This window comes from Heteronotia binoei, chromosome 3, assembly GCF_032191835.1.
Source record: "Heteronotia binoei isolate CCM8104 ecotype False Entrance Well chromosome 3, APGP_CSIRO_Hbin_v1, whole genome shotgun sequence".
Taxonomy (NCBI): Eukaryota; Metazoa; Chordata; class Lepidosauria; order Squamata; family Gekkonidae; genus Heteronotia; species Heteronotia binoei.
The window spans coordinates 21,420,959-21,447,485 of record NC_083225.1 but is presented as its reverse complement, the minus strand read 5'-3'; the positions used below and the strand labels follow the sequence as shown (position 1 = coordinate 21,447,485).

At 47.5% G+C, this 26,527-nt stretch overlaps 1 protein-coding gene across 1 annotated transcript in view; it reads right to left on the bottom strand.

Annotated features, from left to right (window-relative positions):
* Positions 1 to 26,527, bottom strand: part of ENOX1 (ecto-NOX disulfide-thiol exchanger 1) — a 252,607-nt gene that overhangs the window by 192,722 nt on the left and 33,358 nt on the right. Inside the window, exons 4-6 of the mRNA XM_060233572.1 lie at positions 24,499 to 24,705; positions 16,860 to 17,093; positions 1,497 to 1,709 (exon numbers count right to left, since the gene is read on the bottom strand). Coding sequence (XP_060089555.1) covers positions 1,497 to 1,709; positions 16,860 to 17,093; positions 24,499 to 24,705 — 654 coding nt within the window. The remainder of the gene's footprint in view (positions 1 to 1,496; positions 1,710 to 16,859; positions 17,094 to 24,498; positions 24,706 to 26,527) is intronic.

Genomic DNA, 26,527 nt, shown 5'->3' with positions numbered 1-26,527 from the left:
TGCAGGCATGCATTTCTTAGCACATACAGAGGAGAGCTGATTTTGGAATTCATGACATCTACACCAAAGAGAGCAGTTTGGTGTAGTGGTTAAGTGTGAGGACTCTTATCTCGGAGAACTGGGTTTGATTCCCCACTCCTCCGCTTGCACCTGCTGGCATGGCCTTGGGTCAGTCATAGTTCTGGCAGAGGTTGTCCTTGAAGGGCAGCTACTGTGAGAGCCCTCTCCAGCCCCACCCACCTCACAGGGTGTCTGTTGTGGGGGAGGAAGTTGGAGGAGACTGTGAGCCGCTCTGAGACTCTTGAGATTCGGGGTGGAGGGCGGGATATAAATCCAGTATCTTCTTCTTATGTGCAGGAAGGTTCAAATGCAATTGCATCCACCTTCATCCATTCAGCACATTAAACAGATATTCCAGACGATTCACTGTTCACTCCCTGCCTCTCGGCTTTTCACCCAGGCACATTAACAGCGGGGCAGTGGCTGAAAATCGCTGTGTGTGAATTTGGCCCTTGTGTTGGCCAAGCAAGGGACTATGTATATTCATCTAATTCGTCATTTATCTAACAGTACATTCAGCCTCCGTATGTAAAACAGTAAATGTTATAATTATTTGTGGAATATTAAATTGTCCCCATGTTAGGCTTTCAAAGGTATGTTTCAGCGTGGAAAAAAAACCACACTAACAATCACTGCTCTTAATTTATTTCTCACGCTACCTATATAAACTTGGCTTCATTCTTCGTTTCGCTTGCTTGTGGAGACGCGTGGTGTACATGTTCATCATGAACAATGGAAAGCAAAACCTTTTTCGTTTTCTAAAAAAAGATTTGCACCAAGCAATTTATTCTGATTATCGCTTTATGAAGAAGGCCCAGAAAGGTAACAGAACTCATTACGTTTTGTACAAGGAAAAGCTGCCAAGACTTTGCACTGGGGGCAGCTCATCCGCCAAGTGAGCATTTGCGGGAAAATCAGCGGAATGGTCTCCTTGCCAAAAGGCCTGCCAGTGAATTCCTCTTTGGTTCTGGAAGCCACCTCTGAGAATTAATGCATCTGTACACAAGGCATAATTAGTTCATGGAGGCAAACGCTCACCCAGTTGAGCCCCCCCTCCCCTGCTACACACACAGGTTGCCTCCTGTGGAATCCCGAAAGACACCTGGAGTGTTTATACCTACATGCCATATCTTGACGATTACATTATGAAGGAAGCCAACTGGGCTTCTTTGTCCCAGACGAAAACGAGGTTATGGAATAGACAGTTTCCTTGCATTTTACTTCGCTTCCGTCTATCACCAAGGAAGGGAAGAAAAACTGCTATAACTTTGCTCACCTTGAGAAGTAAAAGATAAGGAATGGTCCTTGATCTTCCATAGTGCCATAGAGAATGCAGTGGGAAATGACTCTATTGTTAACTACTTACCCTCAAGATTATCAAAACATCACCAACCACTAACTAACAGAAGTTTTAACAACCAAGTGGGGTAACTTACATTGAGTGAGGATCCCCATCAAAGCAGTTTTAAAATTCTCCTTGGCTTGTTCCATCTCTTGTTCGTGAGTCGCTTTTTCGTTCATCAGCCGGCGGACGTGGCTGTTGGCCAGCTGCACCATCGAGTAGAACTGGTTGGCGGTGCGACGATTCACTTCGCCACGCTCGATCCAGGTCAGCAAGACGGTGGTGGCCTCTGAGAATTTGCTGTCATCTGGAACAAGGAAGTGAAGAGGTTTAAATTACAACCGCACGCTTTGCGCTATTAAGGTGCTTCTGCCTTTCTGGATTAATATCCTCGTTAATAATTTTAACGATGCGTCTTAAAACATGACTTCGCCTAACGTAAAACTCCATAAATTGCCCTCCAAAAACCTGCTTATCGCGAGTCCTATAAAATGTTGTAACTTGAATTTTCGTTCACTCCTTACGTGGATTCAGCACTATGAAGTAGCTCCACTTTGGGAGCAAGTCGACACAAGCGCCGGCAAGACTTCCCTTCCTCCCAGCAGCCTGGGATGCTGAAAGTACAACTACTTGGGGAGCACAACCACTGTATTTTTTGCACCATAAGACGCACTTTCCCCCTCAAAAAAGTGTGGGGGGAAAGTGTATGTGTCTTATGGAGTGAAGGTACGTACCTTCCTCTGGGGGGGGGGCGATCCGCTGCCTCCGCCTCTGATCCCGGCGCTTCCCCCGCGCCTGGCTCCAGCTCTGACGCTTACAGCAAGTGCCAGGATCGCTCCCTCCGCCCTCCGATCCCAGCGCTTGCTTTAAGCATCAGAGCTGAAGCCAGGCAGACAGGCACGGAGAAAGCACGCCGCCCCCTCCACAGCCGGCGCTCGCGAAGCGCTGGGTTTGCGGAGGGGGTGGGTGCTTCCTTCATGCCTGGCTTCAGCTGATGCTTAAAGCAAGCGCCGGGATCGGAGGGCGGAGGGAGCGATCCTGGCGCTTGCTGTAAGCATCAGCTGAAGCCAGGCAGACAGGCACGGAGGAAGCACCCGCCCCCTCCGCAAAGCCAGCGCTTTGCGAGCGCCGGCTGTGGAGGGGGCGGCGTGCTTCCCCCGCGCTTGCGTGCCTGGCTGGGAGACAAGCGGCGAGATCGCTCCCTGCGAAGTGCTGGGTTTGCGGTGGAGGCGGAGGGAGAGATCTCGCCGCTTGTCTCCCAGCCAGGCACCTGCGTCTAATGGTCCGGAGCGTCTAATGGACCGAAAAATGCGGTACTTTGGGAGGGGGAATCAGGGGGCTTTGGTCACCTCCAGGGCCCAGACAGCTAAGAGAGTCCTCTGACTAGTTTTGTTTAATCATCCTGTAGAATCACAGAATCATAGAGTTGGAAGGGACCTCCAGAGTCATCTAGTCCAGCCCCCGGCACAACGCAGGACATTCACAGGTAACTCTCCCTGCCCTCCTCCTCATGATCTGCCTGAGTTCACGGAATCAGCATTGCTGTCAAATGGCCTTGTAGCTTCTGTTTAAAAAGCGGCTGGCTCTGGCGGGTGGAGGTGAAGTCTGTGGCATCCCACCTCTGCTGAGCTCCTCCCCCTCCCAAACCCCCCATTCCCCAGGAATTTCCTAAGCCAGAGCTGGCAGCCCCAGCAGAAGAAGACCTGCGCTGGACCAGACCAAGGGCGCATCTAGTCAGGGCTCTCATTCCACACAGTGGCCACCAGGTGCGCCAGAAGGCTTCCCACAGAGGCAAAGAGATGAGTCAGGCCTCTCCCCCCTGGCGGGATAGTGAAGATGGAGGAAGCGGGGGTGGGGGGGAACACCTCTGCCTGGTGCTGTGGGGGAGGTTGTCTTGCTGAAGAATTGTTCCCTGTCCCTCCAAGTCAAGCATCTTTAAAGCTCCGGCAGAGCCACAGTTTGAGCACGAGTTCAACGGCTCTGGTACCTTTGGCTCTTCACCTGGCGTTTGCAAGCCCGGCCTTCAGGAGAGCCAGCAGATGTGCCCAGCAAGGTTGGACTGCTGTCGAATTCTTTATCGGTTACATACATAATCATTTTTCTGGCTGTAAAGCTGCTTTGGGTCCCTTCAGGGAGAAAGGAAAGGAAAGGTCCCCTGTGCAAGCACCGGTCGTTTCCGACTCTGGGGTGACATTGCTTTCACGACGTTTTCACGGCAGACTTTTTACGGGGTGGTTTGCCCTTGCCTCCCCCAGTCATCTACAGGGAGAAAAGAGGGGTACTAATAATTTAAACATATACTGCTTTTGTATATGAAGGAGGAGAAGAGATTGGATTTCTACCCCGCCCTTCATTCGGAGTCCCAGAGCGGCTTACAGTCTTCTTCCCTTTCTCTCCCCACACCCTATGAGGCAGGTGGGGCTGGGAGAGTTCAGAGAGAGAACAGTGACTAGCCCGAGGTCATCCTGCCGGCTGCATGTGAAGAAGTGGGGAATCAAACCTGGTTCTCCAGGTTAGAGTTGGACGCTCTTAACCACCACACCAAACTGGCTTTCTGTGGCGTTCATTGTGTCAGTTCAGGAATTTCTGGTGGTGGAAAATGCTTTCAAGCCACAGCTGGCTCACAGCAACCCCAGAGGGTTTTCAGGGCAAGAGACAACAGGAGTGAGATGGACAAACTAACTAGAACTCTAAGAGACTATGATTTAGATATATTCAAAAAGGAGTGGAAGAAATTTAAAGGATATATGGAGAAAGAGCGGAACGTAAAAAGACATTGGACAATCTTTTAGTATTGAGAAAAAAATATATATTAAACTTTGATCGGTTAGTAGTACCTTTAGTATTGAACTGAAATCTATAACTTCGGGGAAGTCAACATTGGAGGGAGGGGGGAGTGAAATATCATATGGGGTAGTATAGAAAATTTATAATTAAGTTTTGTAACCATATGTTATCAATAAATTGTTAAAACACCAAGAGACAACAGAAGGGGTTTGCCATGGCCTGCCCCTGGACTTTCTTGAGGTTTATTATTTATTTCAATTTTTATGGATCGCCTGCTTTTCTCCCTGATCAAGACCTCAAAGTGGTCTCCCCTCCAAAGACTAACCAAGGCTGAGCCTGCTTAGCTTCTGGTGAGACCGGGCTAGCCTGAGCCATGCAGCTCAGGGCAAGGGACCTCTGCTCCTCATCTATCGTAAATGCCCGGAAAGACACAGTTCTGAATTCCATTCCCCTGGGAGACAAAGGTTGTTTTTCCAAGCAGGTTTATCCACGATGACCTGCGGTAAGTTGTCTCTGCCTAATCCTACTTTTGACATACACTCCACAAGCTAGATGGGTCTGCAAGCCTATTAACAGTTAATTGATGGTTTTACACAAGGAGAAAAAAAAAACCTTCACTGGCTGTGTAATTAGGAAATCTAAGTCACTAACAATTTAACAAGTGCTTGAGGGAAATTATTCACAGCACAACTACATTACCTAACATAATGCCTTCTCTACAGGTTATTTTTAAAATCCTAATTTCATCTCCACTCCTCGCTTTTGGAATTGATGAGCTGACTGCCCAGTGACTCACACACAGAAATTCATTTTCTTCACCGAGAATAGCGCATTGACCCCCTTCCAAGTGGCGGCACGTTCATGCGGATCCCAGGCAGGAAATTTAATTTTTTGTCTGGTGAAGTTATCTCTGCGAAAAGCACGTAAAAGAATCCAGTTTTGAAACTGGATTGGGATGGCAGCCTTTTGATGCCATCCCTTTGGAGACAAAACTGACACTGTTCACAAATATTACCTCAGAGGAGGGCAATAAAAGGATAACGCTATTGTTGTTTAGATAATTGCAGTTAGCTATATTTCTCGGCATAATGGCTCTTTGAAAATCCACCACACAGCGGAACACTTTCTTCCACTAGAAATCTTTCTTCCCTGACTTGAAGGCACATTTCTGAGAAATTACTGCTAAGGTGACAGTTGAACACACACACACCCTCCCTATGCAAAGGTGTGCCTAAGCCTGACAACGCAGGACAGCTTTGTAAGAGCGAAAAAGTATTGGCAGATGATCCAACAAGAAATTTCTAGTATCTTGGGATATGAATTCAAGAAAGCTGCAGAGACTTTTCTGTTGGGGTTACAAATGGAAAAATTTCCAAAAGAGGATAGAACTATAATTTGGTACTTGCTTTCAGCTGCTAGGACACTATATGCGCAGTTATGGAAGCAAGAAAAAATACCAGAAAAATGGGATCGGATTGTAAAAGTTATGCCATGGAGTGAGATGGACAAATTAACAAGAACTTTAAGAGACTATGATTTAGAAGATTTTAAAAGGGAGTGGAAAAAATTCAGAAGTTATGTAGAAGACGAGTGGAAAGTAAAAGGACTTTGGACAATTGTGGATAATGATTAAACTTTAGAAGAAAGAAGAATATTAATTTTAGTTCTTAGGAATTAAGGGTACCTTTTAATGTTAGAATTTTGAGTAAATAACACCGGCAGGGGTCAAGTAACGGGGGGAGGGGTGATTAGAAGGAAGCATATGGGATAGATGAAAAGAAGTTATTAATGGAGCAGAGGTCCATCAGTGGCTATTAGCCACAGTGAGTGTGTGTGTGTGTATATATATATATATATATATATATATATATATATATATATATATATATATATATATATATATATATATATATATATATATATATATATATATATATATTTGGCCGCTGTTTGACACAGAATGTTGGACTGGATGGGCCATTGGCCTGATCTAACATGGCTTCTCTTATGTTCTTATGTTCTTACCATATGTTATCAATAAAATTGTTTAAAATGGAAAAAAAAAAGCAGGACAGCCATAATGTGTGTCTTTGAACACCACCGCTATATCAGCATCAGCCGGCTGGCAGTCCTCCGTAAAATCTTCACAAGTTTTTGAACAGGAAGGCTACATGGGGAAGATCTCCAAATCCACAGGCAAAGACCTCCTGGAAATCACGGAGAAGACGTCTTGGTACTGGCACAGAATCATAGAGTTGGAAGGGACCTCCAGGGTCATCTAGCCCAACCCCCTGCACAATGCAGGAAACTCACAAATACCTCCCCCTAAATTCACAGGATCATTGCTGTCAGATGGCCACCTAGCCTCTGTTTAAAAACCTCCAAGGAAGGAGAGCCCACCACCTCCTGAGGAGGAAGCCTGTTCCACTGAGGAACCACTCTGTCAGGAATCATAGAATCATAGAGTTGCTGTCAGATGGCCATCTAGCCTCTGCTTAAAAACCTCCAAGGAAGGAGAGCCCACCACCTCCCGAGGAGGAAGCCTGTTAGAATCATAGAGTTGGAAGGGACCTCCAGGGTCATCTAGCCCAACCCCCTGCACAATGCAGGAAACTCACAAACCCCTCCCCCTAAATTCACAGGATCCTCATTGCTGCCAGATGGCCATCTAGCCTCTGTTGAAAAACCTCCAAGGAAGGAGAGCCCACCACCTCCTGAGGAAGTCTGTTCCACTGAAGAACCGCTCTAACGCTTAGGAAGTTCTTCCCAATCTTCAGACGAGGAAAGTGTGCATGCACACGAAAGCTTACTTTCTGAATAAAAGTTTGTTGGTCTTAAAGATGATGCTTGACTCCTGCTTTGTACTGCTGCTTCAGACCCACATGGCTGCCCGCTTGAATCAACCAAGATAATGGAGTGACTGAGTGGGAATTCACATGGAACCTGCAAGTTTCCCCAGTGGTCCAGTATTCAATGCCTACAACTGGTGAGATTATTGTACTTATTGTTTCTTAATTAACAGGAAAGAGTCAGCACTAAGGTAAGATGTGTTGGACAATAGTAGTCTGGAGACCAAACCCTGTGAGGAAAGTCTGAGAGACTTGAGCGTGTTCAGTCTGGAGAAGAGGAGGTTGAGAGGGGACAAGATTGCTCTCTTGAAGTATTTGAAGGGCTGTCGCTTAGAGGAGGGCAGGGAGCTGTTCCTGTTGGCAGCAGAGGAGAGGACTTGCAATACTGGGTTTAAATTATGGGAGGAAAGGCACCAGCTAGATATTGGGAAAAGAGTTTGGGGGGGTTTTTACAGTAAGAATAGCGGTGAGCTCCCCTCACTGGCAGCCTTCAAGCAGCGGCTGAATGAACAATTGTCAGGGGTGAAGCTGGGGTTTGTATTTTATCCCTCTCTATGTGGCTGAAAGGTCATTTTAACCCACAAGGCCTGTTCCCTCTGATTTTCCCAGGATGATTTCCAATCCAATTGGCTCAAGGCAGTTCACAGCCATATTCATAGAGTTGGCTTTTCACCTCAGCTACTTTTATCTTACGGACTTGAACAAGCTAAAGGGCTAATTAAACACGGAATTGAGGATACAGAGCAACAGTCGGACATCTCCAGTGCATCAAAACTTGGGGTGTTGCTAAATATCAAAAGCACTATTGAGCTGGCATCGTATTTGACTTCAGTGGAAAGAAGAAATCTTAGAAGGGCATTTTCCTTAGCTAGATGTTCTGCCCTTCCCTCTGCAGTTATGCAAGGCAGGTACAATAAAATCCCTTACTCTGAATGGCTATGTTCATGCCCCTTAAGCGAGGCTGAATCTGTAGGGCATACATTTTTCAGTTGCCCGTATTATAGGGAGGCTCGTTTTAGAATTATTACTCCATTAGTTGATAGGACACCTGGTTATATTAATACAAACAAAGCAAGACTTCATTGGCTCTTATCAGATAAAAATCCAGAGATTACATATACAGTTGCTGAGTTCTGTGCATCAATTCTTAGACTGCGGGATTTGCACTTTAAAGGTTCTTAAATGTAGATCTTTATACTTTGTATATTAGGTCTGTTTTTACTCCTCCATATTATGTTTATACTGTATCCTGGTCTTGAGACTGTAATGAACTATGATGATGAATTGTCAGGATGATCCTGCATTGAGCAGGGGGCTGGACTAGACGGCCTTTATGGCCCCTTCCAACTCTGGGATTCTAGGCTATAGAACTGTGGCCAAATCATAGGTTCAAATACCGAACACCACCCAACTGAGTGACCTTAGTGGTTTGGAAGACTTCAAAAATGACTTGGCAGATGTCCAGAATAACTCGTGTAACAAATTTGGGTTTTTAAAAATTTGTTCTGACCTTTCTTTGACAGTGACCCTATGGTATGAGAAGTGTCTTTCTCTGCTGTTTTTCATGTTAGCCTCTACCTTCTCTTCCAAAGAATGCTCCATTTCCTCCAATTAGGTAAAAAGTGGCCAAGTCATTATGTTGTTATGTTGCTCTTGGAAACTGCTGAGATTATTGCAATCTTGTCCTGAAAAGAGGTAGCACTGAGGTAAGATGTGTTAGAATTTATTGGGGGTGGGGATGGGGGGGGTCCTCTTGGATGAGGAACTAGCGGAGAATTTATCCTTTTGGTTGAGAAATTTAAACTGCAGGAATGAATCCTGTTGCCTTAAGATCTTCTTTTCTGCAAACAGCTGCAATGAAATTGTTGAATAAAGTTCGGACTGTGTTTTGTTCCTTTCAAATGGGATTTTGTTTCTTTTCTAAGAACATTAGAGAAGCCATATTGGATCAGGCCAATGGCCCATCGAGTCCAACACTCTGTGTCACAGAGTGGGCAAAAAACCCAGGTGCCATCAGAAGGTCCACCAGTGTGGCCAGGACTGAGAGAGAAAGATCTACTGAAAGAGAAAGATCCCTTGCAACCACAAGTTAGCTCGGCACGGCTGCAACTGCTTAGGTGAGCTGAGCAAAGCCACCTGCAGTGGGTGAGATCCACAGCTGACCGTTCTGGCACAATCGCACCTGAGGAACAGCCTCTTGCCATTCTGCAGAATGCATAAAATGGCTCTCCAGGGTCTCCGGCGGCAGAGGTTCTTCACATCACTTACCCTTATAGATATTCTGCTCCATTCATTAGAGACTACAGAAGGGACAACCCAGACCTAAACCTTTTTCCTAGAAAATTGTAGTTTAGCATACGGGGCAGAAAATTGTTTAATCTAGGAATCCCCAACCTTTTTGAGCCTGCTGGCACTTTTGAAATTCTGACAAAGTGTGGTGGGTACAGCCAAAAAATGGCATCTACAAAATGGCAGCCACAGGAGGCGGAGCCAGTCAGCTGCTGAAGCTGACCTTCAGTCACGTAGTAAAGATCCTCGTGATGTGGTGGCAGCTAATGCCGAAGCAACATTATCAAAAACCTGAATAGCTAATGAAATCTCCAGTGGCCAATCAGAAGCCTTGCTGGGCAAAAGCTCCACCTGGCCCCACCCATTTTCTAAAAACACTTGGCGAGTGCCAGGAAAGAAGAAGAAGAAGAGTTAGACCAATTTCACACTAGACTTTTAATCCTGGTTTAGCCCTGTCCTCAAACTGACATTCTATACTAGAATAATAGAATCAGAGAAACCAACTCTATGACTCTATGATTCTATGATTTTAGTGTAGAACGTCAGCTTAGAGACAGGGCTAAACCAGGATTAAAGGTCTTTTATACCCTGCTTTTATCTACCCGAAGGTAGATAGCAGCTTACCATCTCCTTCCCTTCCTCTCTCCACAACAGGCATCCTGTGAGGTAGGTGGGGTTCAATCCCCGGCATCTCCAAAAAAGGGTCCAGGCAAATAGGTGTGACAAACCTCAGCTTGAGACCCTGGAGAGCCGCTGCCAGTCTGAGAAGACAATACTGACTTTGATGGACCAAGGGTCTGATTCAGTATAAGGCAGCTTCATATGTTCATATGTTGGGGCTGAGAGATCTCTGAAAGAACTGTGGCTGACACAAGGTCACCCAGCAGCTGTATGTGGTGGAGGAGGGGGGAATCAAACCCGGTTCTCTAGATTAGAGTCTGCTGCTCTTAACCACTGCATCATGACAGCTCTCAAAGGTGATAGTGAGTGCCATGGTGCCTACGGGCATAGACCCCTGGTTTAATTGGCTGTTTTTACACAGCCTGCCCGTTTTGAGGTCCAGGTATGCGCTGACTTTTATCTAACCCTGGACACCAACCATCACCAAAAGAAGAACTGTAGACTCCAGAGTGCCCACTAAGCAATCAAGAATACGGGTGGCAAGTGTTGCCGGACCCCCCCAGGAGGAAAGAAGGAAGGAGGGCTGCAGCTTGAAAGCTTTCCCTCGGAAACAATCAAATGCATGAATTTCAAATTGTCTCCCTCATCAAGCTTAGCACTACCTGAATCTTGCATATGCATCAACCATCCTTAATTCACACACTGTGGTTGCTCCCATCTATTTATTTAAATTTCCAATCTGTCCTCTCTTTAGGGAATCATACAATGTCTGGAAGAGGCAGGCTTTGAGTTTAAAAAATGTATCATATGATTCCCCCCCCCCTTCCCCCTCCAAAAAAATAAACCTTGAATGCCTAAGAATCGTTTTACGGAGTCATAAAAAGCAAAGACATGAAGGACTTGGTAGTTGTAGATCTTTGCCTGCTTTTATCCAAAGGACTTGAAGCCCGAAACCTCACAGGTGTCTTGCTCTGCAAAGGCCTCCACAAATCCAACCAGCTGCTGTAGCAACGAAGAGGCCAACAGTAGCCTTGAAAGGAAACCACTTCTGGCCCAAACTGCTTCTTCGGGGGTTTCAGGGGAACGCATCAATGCTCACAATCGGCACCCCCTTTCCGTGCACTGCATATTCTGCATGCATGTTCAATGCCATTATTTCCCCTGTCTTCTGCTGCCTGGGAGAAATCCCAGAAGCATGCTAGTTGTCCTTCTCAGTTACAAGTCAATAACTAGCTGTGTTAGGGAGTGGATGGAGACACCATTATTTGCGCAGTCACAGGGAAGGCGTCTCCTTTCTACAGGAAATGGAGTGTGCAGCTGAGGGGGGCTTAGCGCTCTGCCTTACTGGGCTCCAGGGCTCAAAGCATTTTTTCGCCCAGCCTGGCTGGAGGAAATATCTAAAGCTACAGACTGTAGCAAGAGGACTATTTCTTTATTTATCATATGGCAGAGTTACACACAGGAAGCATCTAGTGAGATAGAATACATGACCAAGCTGATACGATGTTTATGCAGATTGATTCGGCAATCCCCCTACATGGAAATTTTCAATCCACTCAGCTGCAGCAGGTAAGAGTTCAAAAAGCTCTGCCACGTCTCCCTGGAAAGTGCGATGCTCACATTGCCGTGACAGATGGAAAATAATTTGGCCAGTTGCACCACAATTGCATTTAGCCCCATTTCGGCAAAACTGCCGAAGCCGGTTCTTCCAGAGCCATATTGGTGTAGTGGTTGAGTGCGCGGACTCTTATCTGGGAGAACCGGGTTTGATTCCCCACTCCTCCACTTGCATCTGCTGGAATGGCCTTGGGTCAGCCATAGCTCTGGCAAAGGTTGTCCTTGAAAGGGCAGCTGCTGTGAGAGCCCTCTCCAGCCCCACCCACCTCACAGGGTGTCTGTTGTGGGGGAGGAAGATATAGGAGATTGTAAGCCACTCTGAGACTCTGTCCTTGAAAGGGCAGCTGCTGTGAGAGCCCTCTCAGCCCCACCCACCTCACAGGGTGTCTGTTGTGGGGGAGGAAGGGAAAGGAGATTGTGAGCCACTCTGAGTCTCTGTCCTTGAAAGGGCAGCTGCTGTGAGAGCCCTCTCCAGCCGCACCCATCTCACAGGGTGTCTGTTGTGGGGGAGGAAGATATAGGAGATTGTAAGCCACTGAGACTCTGTCCTTGAAAGGGCAGCTGCTGTGAGGGCCCTCTCAGCCTCACCCTCCTCACAGGGTGTCTGTTGTGGGGGAGGAAGATATAGGCGATTGTAAGCCACTCTGAGACTCTGTCCTTGAAAGGGCAGCTGCCGTGAGAGCCCTCTCCAGCCCCACCCACCTCACAGGGTGTCTGTTGTGGGGGAGGAAGATATAGGTGATTGTAAGCCACTCTGAGATTCTGTCCTTGAAAGGGCAGCTGCTGTGAGGGCCCTCTCAGCCTCACCCTCCTCACAGGGTGTCTGTGGTGGGGGAGGAAGGGAAAGGAGATTGTGAGCCGCTCTGAGACTCTTCGGAGTGGAGGGCGGGATATAAATCCAATATCTTCATCTACCTCACAGGGTGTCTGTTGTGGGGGAGGAAGGCAAAGGAGATTGTGAGCTGCTCTGAGTCTCTGTCCTTGAAAGGGCAGCTGCTGTGAGAGTCCTCTCATCCCCACCCACCTCACAGGGTGTCTGTTGTGGGGGAGGAAGGGAAAGGGGATTGTGAGCCGCTCTGAGACTCTTCGGAGTGGAGTGCGGGATATAAATCCAATATCTTCATCTACCTCACAGGGTGTCTGTTGTGGGGGAGGAAGGGAAAGGGGATTGTGAGCCGCTCTGAGACTCTTCGGAGTGGAGGGCGGGATATAAATCCAATATCTTAATTATGATTATTATTCCATACTTCAGGTGACGAGTCAAATCCTGAGGGCCTCTCATTGGTGTTTATCAGGTTATGGATATCCTGTGGGACTGACTGAATCCATGTTTGCAACCATTTATTCCCTAGGCTGAACTTTTGTGATTGCAGGATTTGTGCAGATCTTATTGCTGGGTGTCGCAAATGGATCTTAGTCTGGGTAGGCCTGAATCATCAGTGTCTTTACGGATGGGCAAAAACTCTCTGCTTTCAATGATCTTTCACCAAGAAGAGCATCTTGTCTTTGGAGATGCAGGGGAGTGATGCAGCACAACACGGGTAGCCAATAGGTTGGAGCGGGCTTAATACATCCATTGATGGTTCTCACTGTTGTATTGAGTTGGACATCAAGCTTGTGTTGAGCCACACCAAAGCACCATATTCCACAGTACTATACATCAACCCCAAAGCTGAGCATCTGAGTGCTAAAGGAGCTAGAACTTCTGGCTGCCAGACAATCGTAGGATCTCCTGGCTACACTATGCAATTGGAAACAATCAACTGATCGAACAGTTCTTCTCAGGACTTCATGACAAGGGCTGGGCTGATACTCTCAGCCACTCTGCAGACCTGCAGGCCTGGGGCCCTGAACCTTCGGTTTCCATTTGTGCAGGGTGGGAGCAGCACAAGGGTTATGGCTCTGGAAACCAGAGATGACACAGCTCTAAGCTGAGAAGAAGAAGACGATATTGGATTTATATCCCGCCCTCCACTCCAAAGAGTCTCAGAGCGGCTCACAATCTCCTTTACCTTCCTCCCCCACAACAGACACCCTGTGAGGTGAGTGGGGCTGGAGAGGGCTCTCACAGCAACTGCCCTTTCAAGGACAGAGTCTCAGAGCGGCTCACAATCTCCTTTACCTTCCTCCCCCACAACAGACACCCTGTGAGGTAGATGATGATATTGGATTTATATCCCGCCCTCCACTCCGAAGAAGCTCAGAGCGGCTCACAATCTCCTTTCCCCTCCTCCCCCACAACAGACACCCTGTGAGGTGGGTGGGGCTGGAGAGGGCTCTCACAGCAGCTGCCCTTTCAAGGATAACTCCTACCAGAGCTATGGCTCACCCAAGGCCATGCTAGCAGGTGCAAGTGGAGGAGTGGGGAATCAAACCCGGTTCTCCCACACTTAACCACTACACCAAACTGGCCCTCAACAGCTGTACATATGGCCTCCAGCTGTTTCGGGCACAGCCCTTTCAGCTCCCAGGACTTCCCAGCATGCCTTGCTAGGCACACAGTGGAATCCCCCCAGCCAGAGGGCAGGAGCTGATCCTCCCCGAGTTGGCAGCTGCAAGCAGCCTGTTCCTGTCACCAGGTGTGGACAGATCAGAAGGTGAGCGGAACCAGCGGCTCCTACCGGGAAAGCAGGAGCTTGTTGTAGATGCACGCTGCCGTTGCAGGCACTTGGGGTGTGTGACGAATTACAACTAGGTGTTGCACACTGTGAAACGGATCCCTGTGTTTCTCTGACAGCAGCCGTGCGTGCAAGAGGTGTGTGTGTGCGTGTCATTATATATGCAAAGTCGTTAGTTCTCCGTTTAGCTCAGAACTGTCTTGCGCCTGCAGTCCACTGCTCGCGGGGCAAATTTGGGGTTTGCGCTTAGATACAGAGCACCTCTCCAAGACAGGAAGTTTTTGTTCTGAGGAACCAATAATAAACCATGTTACCATATTCTTCCATAAGAACATAAGAGAACATAAGAGAAGCCATGTTGGATCAGGCCAATCGCCCATCCAGTCCAACACTCTGTGTCACACAGTGGCAAAAAATTTTATACATACACACACACTGTGGCTAATAGCCACTGATGGTCCTCTGCTCCATATTTTTATCTAAACCCCTCTTGAAGGTGGCTATGCTTGTGGCCGCCACCACCTCCTGTGGCAGTGAATTCCACATGTTAATCACCCTTTGGGTGAAGAAGTACTTCCTTTTATCCGTTTTAACCTGGCTGCTCAGCAATTTCATCGAATGCCCACGAGTTCGTGTATTGTGAGAAAGGGAGAAAAGTACTTCTTTCTCTACTTTCTCCATCCCATGCATTATCTTGTAAACCTTTATCATGTCACCCCGCAGTCAACGTTTCTCCAAGCTAAAGAGTCCCAAGCGTTTCAACCTTTCTTCATAGGGAAAGTGTTCCAGCCCTTTAATCATTCTAGTTGCCCTTTTTCTTTTCCATTCAATGGGCTGGTCTCCAGACCCAGACCAGCACACCTGACCTCCTCATTACCACTATCTCCATTCCACTTTCCTGAGCAGCTGAGAAATCCACCACCATGATATGCTCGCAATCACCAGGACGAGGGCAGGGAATGGGGATGGAGTAACATTAACACAGCCTCGAGATTCCAGACCAAAGGGGAGGGTTTGGCTTACAGCCCACCTTATTTGTTGTACTTCAGTGACGCCGAGAAGAACAAGATAACGTTTCAAAAAGTGCTTCAAAGCATACTGCTGAACTAAAAAAAAGATGAATGTGCCTTCTATATTTTGGATGGCTCATGCCCAAACTAGCCTCATAACTTCAGATCAAAAATGAAAGTAAGAAAGACACCAAGCCCCACAAGGAAAGGCTGAGGGACCTGGAATATGTAGTCTGAAGAAGAGAAGGTTGAGGGGGGACATGATTGCTTTCTTAAGGGATATGAAAGGCTGTCATTCAGAGGAGGGCAGGGAGCTGTTCCTATTGGCAGACTTCCAAGAATGGGTTTAAATTATGGGCAAAAAGGTACTGGCTGGCAGTGTTCCCTCTAAGCTGAGTTAGTGTGAGTTAACACACAGTTTTTTGCCTCCAGCTCACACCCTGAGTCTGCCTGCAGAGAGGGTGGGATCATAGGATCATAGAATTGGAAGGGACCACCAGGGCCATCTAGTCCAACCCCCTGCACAGTGCAGGAAACTCACAAATACCACCCCCTAAATTCACAGGATCCTGGTTGCTGTCAGATGGCCATCTAACCTCTGTTTAAAAACCTCCAAGGAAGGAGAGCCCACCACCTCCTGAGGAAGCCTGTTCCACTGAGGAATCGCTCTAACTGTCAGGAAGTTCTTCCTAATGTTGAGCTGGAAACTTTTTTGATTTAATTTCAACCCATTAGTTCTGGTCCTACCTTCCGGGGCCACAGAAAACAATTCTGCACCCTCCTCTAGATGACAGCCCTTCAAGTCCTTGAAGATGGTGATCATATCACCTCTCAGCTGTCTCCTCTCCAGGCTAAACATCCCCAGCTCCATCAACCTTTCCTCATAGGACTTGGTCTCCAGACCCCTCACCAACTTCGTCACCCTCCTCTGGACCCGATACAGCTTGTCTATATCCTTCTTAAAATGTGGTGCCCAAAACTGAACACAAGACTCCAGGTGAGGTCATACCAGAGCAGAGTAAAGCGATACCATCACATCACGTGATCTGGCCACTATACTTCTGTTGATACAGCCCAAAATTGCATTTGCCTTCTTAGCCACCAGATCGCTTTGCTTCACTTTACAGCATCACACTATTGACTCATGTTCAGCGTCACACTGTTAACTCAGGGTCATCCACTAAGACCCCTAGATCCTTTTTGCACATACTACTGCTAAGACAAGTCTCCCCCATCCTATAACCATGCACTGGATTTTCCCTACCTCTATAAATATAAAGTAAATAAATAAACAAAACATTTTTGCCTTAGCTCAGGAAAAATGGCCCCAGAGTAAACTAATTTATGCAGTAGCTCACAAGTTTAATGCCAGTAGCTCACAAAGTAGCATTTCTGCTCACCAGATTTAGGAATATTGCTAGCCGGATATTAAGAGAAATGTTTCTACAGTCAGAGTAGCTGAGGAGTGGAATGGTCTGCCTAGGGAGGTGGCAAGCTCCCTCTCACTGCTGGTCTTTAAGCAGCAGCTGGATGCTTCTATTTGACAGCTGGATGAACAGCTGGACGCTTCTATTGGACATCAGCATGAAAGATCAACCCCCTTCCCCAAGATATCAATGTTCTAACATTGTTCTGGCATCGTTGGCATTTGCAAACTCCCTATTACCTTTCAGTTTTTCAGCTAGCAGCATTGCTTCATGTTCAGAATAATGCATTATTGCCGGAGGAGACGGAGGCCTCATTCGATCTTCTTCCATTTTGCGCCTGTGACGTTCCTCCCGGGCCAGCATCCTTTGCTTGCATTCCCATTCATAAAAGTCATCCCTTGCCTGGGCAAAATCAACATGAAGGCGACCGGAATCCTTTTTGTCCGTGCTGGAACCTAATCTCATGCGATAACCTGAAAACAACAAGGGAAAACAGAGCAATGTTTCCTTCCCTCATTTTAATATTTTAGAGATTAACTTGGATCAGTTTTCCTCCACGGATTAAACGGCCATGCCTGTGTATTCACAACTTGCCACTCGAAGCATTTGACAAGAATGTAATAATTTCACCAGCGCGCTGTGTGACAGCATAGACAAACAAACCAAATATAGGATGGTACAATGTTTCTTTGGGAAACGTGAAGCCACGCAAGGATTTACCTACGTTTTAAAATCACACCGTGTCGGCTGATGGACCAAAGAAGCAAACATCACATAGGGTTTGTAGAATCTTTCGGGCTCAAGTGCCGTGTTCTACTGGAGAAAGGTTTCCTTCCAGACGTTTCGTTCTCAGCTGCGGAGAACATCCTCAGTGGCGTTGCAGCCGGAGCAGGCGCTCTAACCTTCTTGGCATTGAGTGATGCACAGCAGCCAAGAAGGTCAGAGCGCCTGCTCCGGCTGCAACGCCACTGAGGATGTTCTCCACAGCTGAGAACGAAACGTCTGGAAGGAAACCTTTCTCCAATAGAACACGGCACTTGAGCCCGAAAGATTCTACAAACCCTAATGATGTTACCAGCCGTGAAAACCTGAAGTCTTTGAAAACATCACATATTTTGGATCCAGATTTTGAGCAGTACGAAGTTTTGGTAATGGACTTCTGAAATGCTTTCCTTTTTAGGCACCGAGCCAAAACATTTCTGCACACCCACACTTTTCCTTGAAGGAGTGATCTTTTATCCCTATTTTAATCTGGAAACTGTTATTTAAGCTGGTTAATTTGTTTTTTGGAAGTCACCTCAGGCAGGTTCCTGGTAAAGTGGCATCATTTTTTCTTAAAAAATAAAGCATGGGTCCCAAACTCTGCCAACATCTTTCCAGGTGCCTGCCAGGGGAGTTTTGCCCACTTTTAAAAACCTGGCTTTGGCAGGAGCTGCCCCCATGCCCAAGGCCCTTCGTGGTGTGACTGAAGGTCAGCTGCAGCAGAGTTTTTTTTAAAGAAAAATTCTTTATTCGATTTCCAACACTGTACCCTACTATATTTTGTTTGTCCATGCTGTCATTTGGTGCACAGGTAAAATTATTACATTATTGTCAAGTTTTACTATTGTCAAATAAAATCAGTTAGACAGCATATAAACCAATAATCAAAAATTAAAAATACAACATAGATCTTATACTGAGGGTTCTTAGGAATTATGTCGTTTTCCGCCGTGTAGTTTTTAAAGGGGAAGCTTGAGTTGTTACAAATTTAGATCCGTCTTGGTCTGGGAATGCATTTGAGATCTTATGCGCAATCTAACTCATGGTTAAATTGATCCCATATTCAGATATTGGATTTATATCCCGCCCTTCACTCCGAAGAGTCTCAGAGCGGCTCACAATCTCCTTTCCCTTCCTCCCCCACAACAGACACCCTGTGAGGTGGGTGGGGCTGGAGAGGGCTCTCACAGCAGCTGCCCTTTCAAGGACAACTTCTGCCAGAGCGACGGCTGACCCAAGGCCATTCCAGCAGGTGCAAGTGGAGGAGTGGGGAATCAAACCCGATTCTCCCAGATAAGAGTCGGCACACTTAACCACTACACCAAACTGGCTCACCACACCAAACTGGCTCATTCAGGTTTTCCATTGTTCGATTGTAGGTGACCTCGTCTGCTAATTTTGCTGCTATTATTAATCTAGCAAAGGAAATAAAAATCAGGATTAACTCTACTTTCTGCCTGTTTATTTTGGGTCTGTCCATTTGTTTAACAATGTAACTTCTGGCAAGAAAGGAACGTAAGAACATAAGAGAAGCCACGCTGGATCAGGCCATGCTGGATCAGGCCCAGGGTTTTTTTTAAGCAGGAATGCAGTTCCGGCTGGCTTGGTGTCAGGGAGTGTGGCCTAATATGCAAATGAGTGCTTGCTGGGCTTTTTCTACAAAAAAAGCCCTGATCAGGCCAATGGCCCATCCGGTCCAACACACAGTGGCCAAAAAACCCAGGCGCCATCAAGAGGTCCATCAGTGAGGCCAGGACACTAGAAGCCCTCCCACTGTGTCCCCCCCCCAAGGAATAGTGTAATTCATAAAAAGTTTTACTTGTTGGGCCCCCCGTGACCAGAATGATTTTATATGTCTACAAGACCACCAACAGTACAGGTAATCTGCTCTTTCTCCACAGTTTCTTCTACAAATCGGGTCAAATCCTTTGTTCATTTTGTGAAGAGGGGCTGGAGGAGGCACCATCTCATTCCTGCCTTTATGGCCTGAGAATAAACGGTGAGAACCGTGGTGGAGAGGCACTGCAGCTGTGATTCTGTGGCTGGCTCTGCCTTCTGTGGTGGCCACTGTGTGGCACTGCCCACCATACTGTAGCATAATTCTAGGGGTGCCCCTGAAACAAACAAACAAACATATCCTGAGGGTCAACCCCTGCTAGGGTTGCCAAGTCCAATTCAAGAAATATCTGGGGACTTTGTGGGTGGAGCCAGGAGACTTTGGGGGTGGAGCCAGGAAGCATTAGGGGTGGAGCCAGGAGACATTAGGGGTGGAGCCAAGATCAAGGGTGTGACAAGCATCATTGAACGCCAAAGGGAGTTCTGGCCATCACATTTAAAGGGACGGCAGACCTTTTCAATGCCTTCCTTCCATAGGAAATAATGAAGGATAGGGGCACCTTCTTTTGGGGCTCATAGAACTGGACCCCCTGGTCCAATCTTTTTGAAACTTGGGGGGTATTTTGGGGAGAGGCACTAGATGCTGTACTGAAAATTTGGTGCCTCTACCCCCAAAAAACAGCCCCCCCAGAGCCCCAGATACCCGCGGATCAATTCTCCATTATTTTCTATGGTAATAAATCTCCATAGGGAATAACAGAGTTCCCAGCAGACATTTCCCTCCCCTTCCCCCCGCTTTCTGACGACCCTGAAGCGGGGGGAGGGCCTCCAAACCGGGGGATCCCCTGCCGTCACCTGGGGATTGGCAACCCTAACCCCTGCACAAAATGAAGAACCCTAGATATTGGGGTGACTCAGAGGTCTGGAAAGGTGCATTTCTCTGCATTCGTTTTCATGCTCTACAACCAGCATGCCTGGGTCACATCTCCTATGAGTACGGCATGGGGTGGGGGGAGAAATAATGTCCTTACAGTGTCAAATCTTCTAGTCAAGTTAAATCCTCCTCAATGTCTATCACATACAAATAAAAATGTACATCCATATTGCTGGAGAAACTGCAAAAAACCCTGGAACTTATATACACTGTTGGACTGAATGTCCAAAAATCCAGCCTTTTTGGAAAGAAGTATTAAAAGGCATTCAAAAAATCATTGGACTGAAAAATACACTCCAGAATCATCACTTCTAAACTTATGGTTGGAAATCAAAACTATTATAATCACACAGAAAATAATAATGCTACTTCTATACGCAGCTAGAAGTGTGATAGCTGCCAATTGGAGAGCAGAAAAAAAAAGTCCTACTATTAACCTCTGGTATAAGAACATCTGGAAAATATATATTTATGGCTAATATATGATGAAACCAATAACTAATCTGGATGGTCAATCAGATTTTGTAGCAATATGGATCCTAATATTAGAATATTTACATTTACAATTTGAGACTCCAGAAATAATAAATATATTACATTTATGGAATAATTTAAGGAATAGTTTAAAATAATACCTTTAAATATAATGGATTTCTTCCCTTTCTTGTAATAGTCAAACACATAAGAACATAAGAGAGGCCATGTTGGATCAGGCCAATGGCCCATCCAGTCCAACACTCTGTGTCACACATAAGAACATAAGAGAAGCCTTGTTGGATCAGGCCAATGGCCCATCCAGTCCAACACTCTGTGTCACATAAGAACATACGAGAAGCTATGTTGGATCAGGCCAATGGCCCATCCAGTCCAACACTCTGTGTCACATAAGGACATAAGAGAAGCTAGTTGGATCAGGTCAATGGCCCATCCAGTCCAACACTCTGTGTCACACATAAGAACATAAGAGAGGCCATGTTGGATCAGGCCAATGGCCCATCCAGTCCAACACTCTGTGTCACATAAGAACATAAGAGAAGCCATGTTGGATCAGGCCAATGGCTCATCCAGTCCAACACTCTGTGTCACACATAAGAACATAAGAGAAGCCCTGTTGGATCAGGCCAATGGCCCATCCAGTTTAACACTCTGTGTCACACATAAGAACATAAGAGAGGCCATGTTGGATCAGGCCAATGGCCCATCCAGTCCAACACTCTGTGTCACACATAAGAACATAAGAGAGGCCATGTTGGATCAGGCCAATGGCCCATCCAGTCCAACACTCTGTGTCACACATAAGAACATAAGAGAGGCTATGTTGGATCAGGCCAATGGCCCATCCAGTCCAACACTCTGTGTCACACAGTGGCCCCCCCCCAAAAAATTGGCCCAAAAAACACTGTATACAATTTGTGAAATTATAATGTAACATAACAAATTGTAAATCTAAAATATAGAAATGTTAATCAAATATCTAACACAAAAAAAATTCCTGTATTGAAAAACTCCAAAAACAATTATTTATACAAATAGCCTGTCACCTCTCAGTGCCTCATGGCAGGTGATAAAAATGAATCAAGCGGGACAACATGTTGATGCACAACCCAACCTCTTCAGATCTATTAAAACTAAACTCTGCAGAAGGACAGTTTTTAAAGGGAACAGAACAGAAGTTAATTGCCTGTGAAATTTTTAGGTAACTACCTTTTTCTTCTCCCCCTTCAAAATGCACTGTTTGCTGGGTGCATCATCGAACTGTGAGATAGTTTTTATTTCATTATTATTTAATTGGGTGATCTGGATTTATTGCACAGTTGGCTGTATACATGACGCTGGTCTTTGTTGCATGGCTTTCATGCGCTTGTCACCCCCCCCCCCCGCCCCTCATTCCTCCTGTCTACTGGCTCATAGGCTGCTGGAGTGCCTCAGAGCACAGGCCCTCCAGCCTCACTTGGCTCATGGCAGGGCTCAGGGAGCCTGTGTGGTGCAGTGGTTAGGTCACTGAGTGGCCCCTTGGGCCAGTTGCCCTCTCCCAGTCTAATCTACTTTACAGGGTTGTTGTGAGGATAAAATGGAGGAGATAACCTGCCCCCCCCCAAATAAAATGGTGGGGGTTCTGGCTCCATGGGAAAGCCTCTGCTTGGCATGGAGAAGGTCCTCGGTTCACTCCACGGCATCTGCAGTTCAAAGGACCAGGCAGTGGGCAGAGAGTATCTCCCAGTCTGAGTGGACAATACCGACCTCTATGAGCTGATGGTCTGTCTCAGTATGTCGGCTTCATATGTATGGTCACGTGTGAGACTCAGTCACTAAAACACGTCATCTTCCACCAAGTATTTGCCATCTGATCTCAAAAAGTAGGCCCAGTTTGCTTGGTCTTGGGCCAGGCCTCTTCAGTGATTGGAAAGCAAACCGGCTGTGAGAGCTGGCCTTGGAACAAGATGGCCATCAAGTTTCCGGGGGCTCAATCAAGAGACACACTCCATCACCTGTTGCTCATTCCCTAGACCAGGGGTGGCCAACGGTAGCTCTCCAGATGTTTTTTGCCTACAACTCCCATTAGCCCCAGCCAGCATGGCCAATGGCTGGGGCTAATGGGAGTCGTAGGCCAGGGGTGGCCAACGGTAGCTCTCCAGATGTTTTTGCCTACAACTCCCATCAGCCCCAGCCAGCATGGCCAATGGCTGGGGCTAATGGGAGTCGTAGGCCAGGGGTGGCCAACGGTAGCTCTCCAGATGTTTTTTGCCTACAACTCCCATTAGCCCCAGCCAGCATGGCCAATGGCTGGGGCTAATGGGAGTTGTAGGCCAGGGGTGGCCAACGGTAGCTCTCCAGATGTTTTTTGCCTACAGCTCCCATCAGCCCCAGCCAGCATGGCCAATGGCTGGGGCTAATGGGAGTTGTAGGCCAGGGATGGTCAACAGTAGCTCTCCAAATGTTTTTTGCCTACAACTCCCATTAGCCCCAGCCAGCATGGCCACCTTCACTATAGCCATGGCAGCCTCACCTTCATTATAGCCATGGCAGCCCTGTGAGTGGGAGGAGAAAGGGAGGCACTATCTGTGTGCTTCTCTGCCATTTCCTTTGTTCTATTAAAGGGGCCGTTCATAAATACACATGAAAACTGACCGACTAGATGAAACAGATGGCCTGGTAAAGCAAGTGGGACTTGTGTGCGAGCACAGAGCTTTTAGGGTTGCGACGGGGCGGGGGGGAGGGCATGATTTACTGCTCTACACATACAGTATGTAAATGGAAACAATAGGGCTGTGTCATGAATATTGTAGCTGCCATAAATTATGTATTCTGTTTTTATGTCTATTACAGCCTTGGAAAATTACGCTTTCCCATTGCCACTTCAGAGGGTTTTATGTTTGAAAACATAATAAAGACCATCTAGGAAAAACAGTAATTCAATGCAATTAAAGCCCAGCCTCTTCCTTGCACGCAGCAGTGCCGGAAGACCGTCAGGAGTCAGGGACAGAGGCTCGTTGTGGGCTCCTGACAGCGTTCTAGCCCGGAAGGGGAGATGGTTTGTGCAGAGAAAGATAAATGGCTTTAACTGCACTGAACTACTGGCTTCCCAAGAAGATCTTCACTGAAGAGATTATGACACATGGATATGCTAGCCTGAAGTATGCATGTTTCCTCCTGAGGAGGACACAGAAGGAAACAGAAATGAGGTGGATGGCTCCAGGGGCATGGATGGTGCCCCTTCAGATTACCGGGGGCAGGGGGGGGGCAGCTACATTTTTTAATCTCCATGTAACAAAACCTCTTCAAGTTGGAGGGGGGGGGGAACACATCCAGACAAGATTCTGTGGTTCCACTCTTTGCCTGCTTTGCTGCTTTTCCATTTAGAGGGATCTTTTTAAGCATCTGAAGCCTCCAGCCAGAAGCAGCGCCATTCGTCCCACCACAACTTTCTAGTGCGTTTGTCGACTCTGCCTGACTCCCCCTGCCTTGCAGCCTCCCTCCCCGTCTCGCCTGCTTTTCTAAGACGCGGGACTTTGTGGAGGAACAGGCATGGCTACCTCAGCACATGCGGAATAGTTCCTTTGTCTGTTGTTCTGTCTTGGTTCTCTTTACCGGCTGTCCTTGGGGGCTGATACTGACAGTGCCTCTGCCTTCATCAGCGATGCGCTTATAACGTTTCCTGAAGGGAAGGGAAGATTCTCTCCTCCCCTGGTGTCCCACTGTGATAATCATTCCAGAGAGATTGCCTTGCCACTCCTCTGCAGCACAAAGAAAGAGGAGCTTTGTGGCTAGCCCGGATTCATTCCAGCAGAAGCTTTGTCTATCACAAAAAAACAAAACGTAAAGGCAGGAAAGAATGCGATAGGTACCAGAAAGGTAAATGGCTTTATCAACCATGAACTCTTCTGAAAAACGAATGTGACAAAAATTCTTCTTGCTTTTCCGAATTGCTGTGATGTCCCCGCACTGCTCAAAGACTTCCTGAATGATTTCTTCAGTAGCGTTTTCAGGTAATCCTCCAACAAATACCGTTTTACACCCAGGAGGCCGTTCTCTTGTTGAAGGCGGCGGAAGATCTAAGAGAAAACAAAAAGTCCACACCAGGGTTGGCTCTCCTGCCTTTTTTTGCGCATTCACAACCCATAACGAATCTCAGACAGGAAATAAAGTATTCTAGTTAACAACAACTGGCAAGATTTGGCTAATCAAGCCAAGCTCCCCTCAGACTTTGGATGGATGCGTCCAAAGGACGGTGAATGAGAGACTGCAAAGACTGTGCAATGAAGGGGCCTTTGGGTATTAAATATTACACTGAAGACACCTTAATTTTGTCATCCAATATTAAATAGCACTGGCAGCAATGTTCGCTTCATGAATCCAAATCACTTGCAGTATTTATTGCCCAAAACAAAACCCGACACAATGAAAGGGAAAAATTCATTAAAGCAGGGCCCGAAAAAAATTAACGTTATGGAGTCACACAGGAAATTTACTGGGTTAGGGAGGGGCAGGTCTCTGTTTCTGCAGTTGCACTTGATAGGTGATATATTTACTATCTATAACTGCACAAATTAATACAGTTGCCAGACATCATGGAGGCAGGGTTCCCACTGCCAGCCCCTCCCCCAAGCCACTGATCATCCGGCTGGGGTGGGACTTTCCAGTAGAAAGAAGGTCTAGGCCATGTTGCTAGGGTTGCCAAGTCCAATTCCAGAAATATCTGGGGACCTTGGGGGTGGAGCCAGGAGACTTTGGGGGTGGGACCAGGAGACACTGGGGTGGAGCTAGGAGCAAGGGTGTGACAAGCACAATTGAACTCCTTCCCTCCACCCTCCCCTTCTCCGATTCCACCCCAGAGGCGGAGTGGAGCGGGCAACGCCGCCGCGCTGCTGCCGCCTCTTCCCCGCCCCACCGCAGCCGCTCCTCCGAGATGGGCCCAGCCTGAGCCCATCTTGGAGGAGCAGCCACGGAGCAGCCGAGGCGAAACCAGAGAAGGGGAGGGGAGGGTGGAGGCAGGCCAGGAGCATGGCGAGCCGCGAGTTCGGGTCCTAGAAGGACCCAGACTCGCGGCCCGCCACGCTCCTGGCCCACCCCCACCCCTGACTCCACCTCAGAGGCGGAGCGGGCAATGCCACCGCCGCCCCCTCCCCGCCCCATCCCAGCTGCTCCTCCGAGATGGGCCCAGCCTGAGCCCATCTCGGAGGAGCAGCCACGGTGAAGCGGAGAAGAGGCAGCAGCAACACTGCGGTGTCGCCAGCTCCGAGATGGGGCGGCTCGCCATGCTCCTTGGTGCCGTTTCCCCCCCTCCCCCCGCTTCCATTTTTTTGGGGAGCAGGGGAAGAGGCTGGAAATCCTGGGGTCCCCCGCCAAGGCGGGAGGGTTGGGAAGCCTACATGTTGCTAATCTCACGCAGAAAGTGATATAATCACACCAGTGACTTCCAGGCGACGCTCTGGTATTTGGGCAAAAACTCGATCGTGGGAGCCAGTTTTACCATGGAGTTTTTGCCCAAATACCAGAGTGTTGCCTGGAAGTCGCTGGCATGATGATGTCATTTCCTGTGTGATCCAGAGCCGTGGCCTTCTTCTTTTTACTGGTAAGTTGCTAGGAGAGGCCTGGCGACCCTCAAAATTAAAGAGCCCAAAGGGACATTTGTGCTCGTGTCCCTCCTGTAGCAAACAGCTTCAGAACTGGACTTTCAGTTGCGGTTTGGGACAGGACTTGTGGTGTCTGGGAGGCGTGGGGGGGGAAGTAAAAGATCTCATGGGGTGTGCCCCAACCAAAGCACCAGGCTGTTTTTCAGAAAAAAATCTATTTGCCATATCCACCCCCAGCCCCTCAGTTAGGGTTGCCAATCCCCAGGTGGGGGCAGGGGATCCCCCGGTTTGGAGGCCCTCC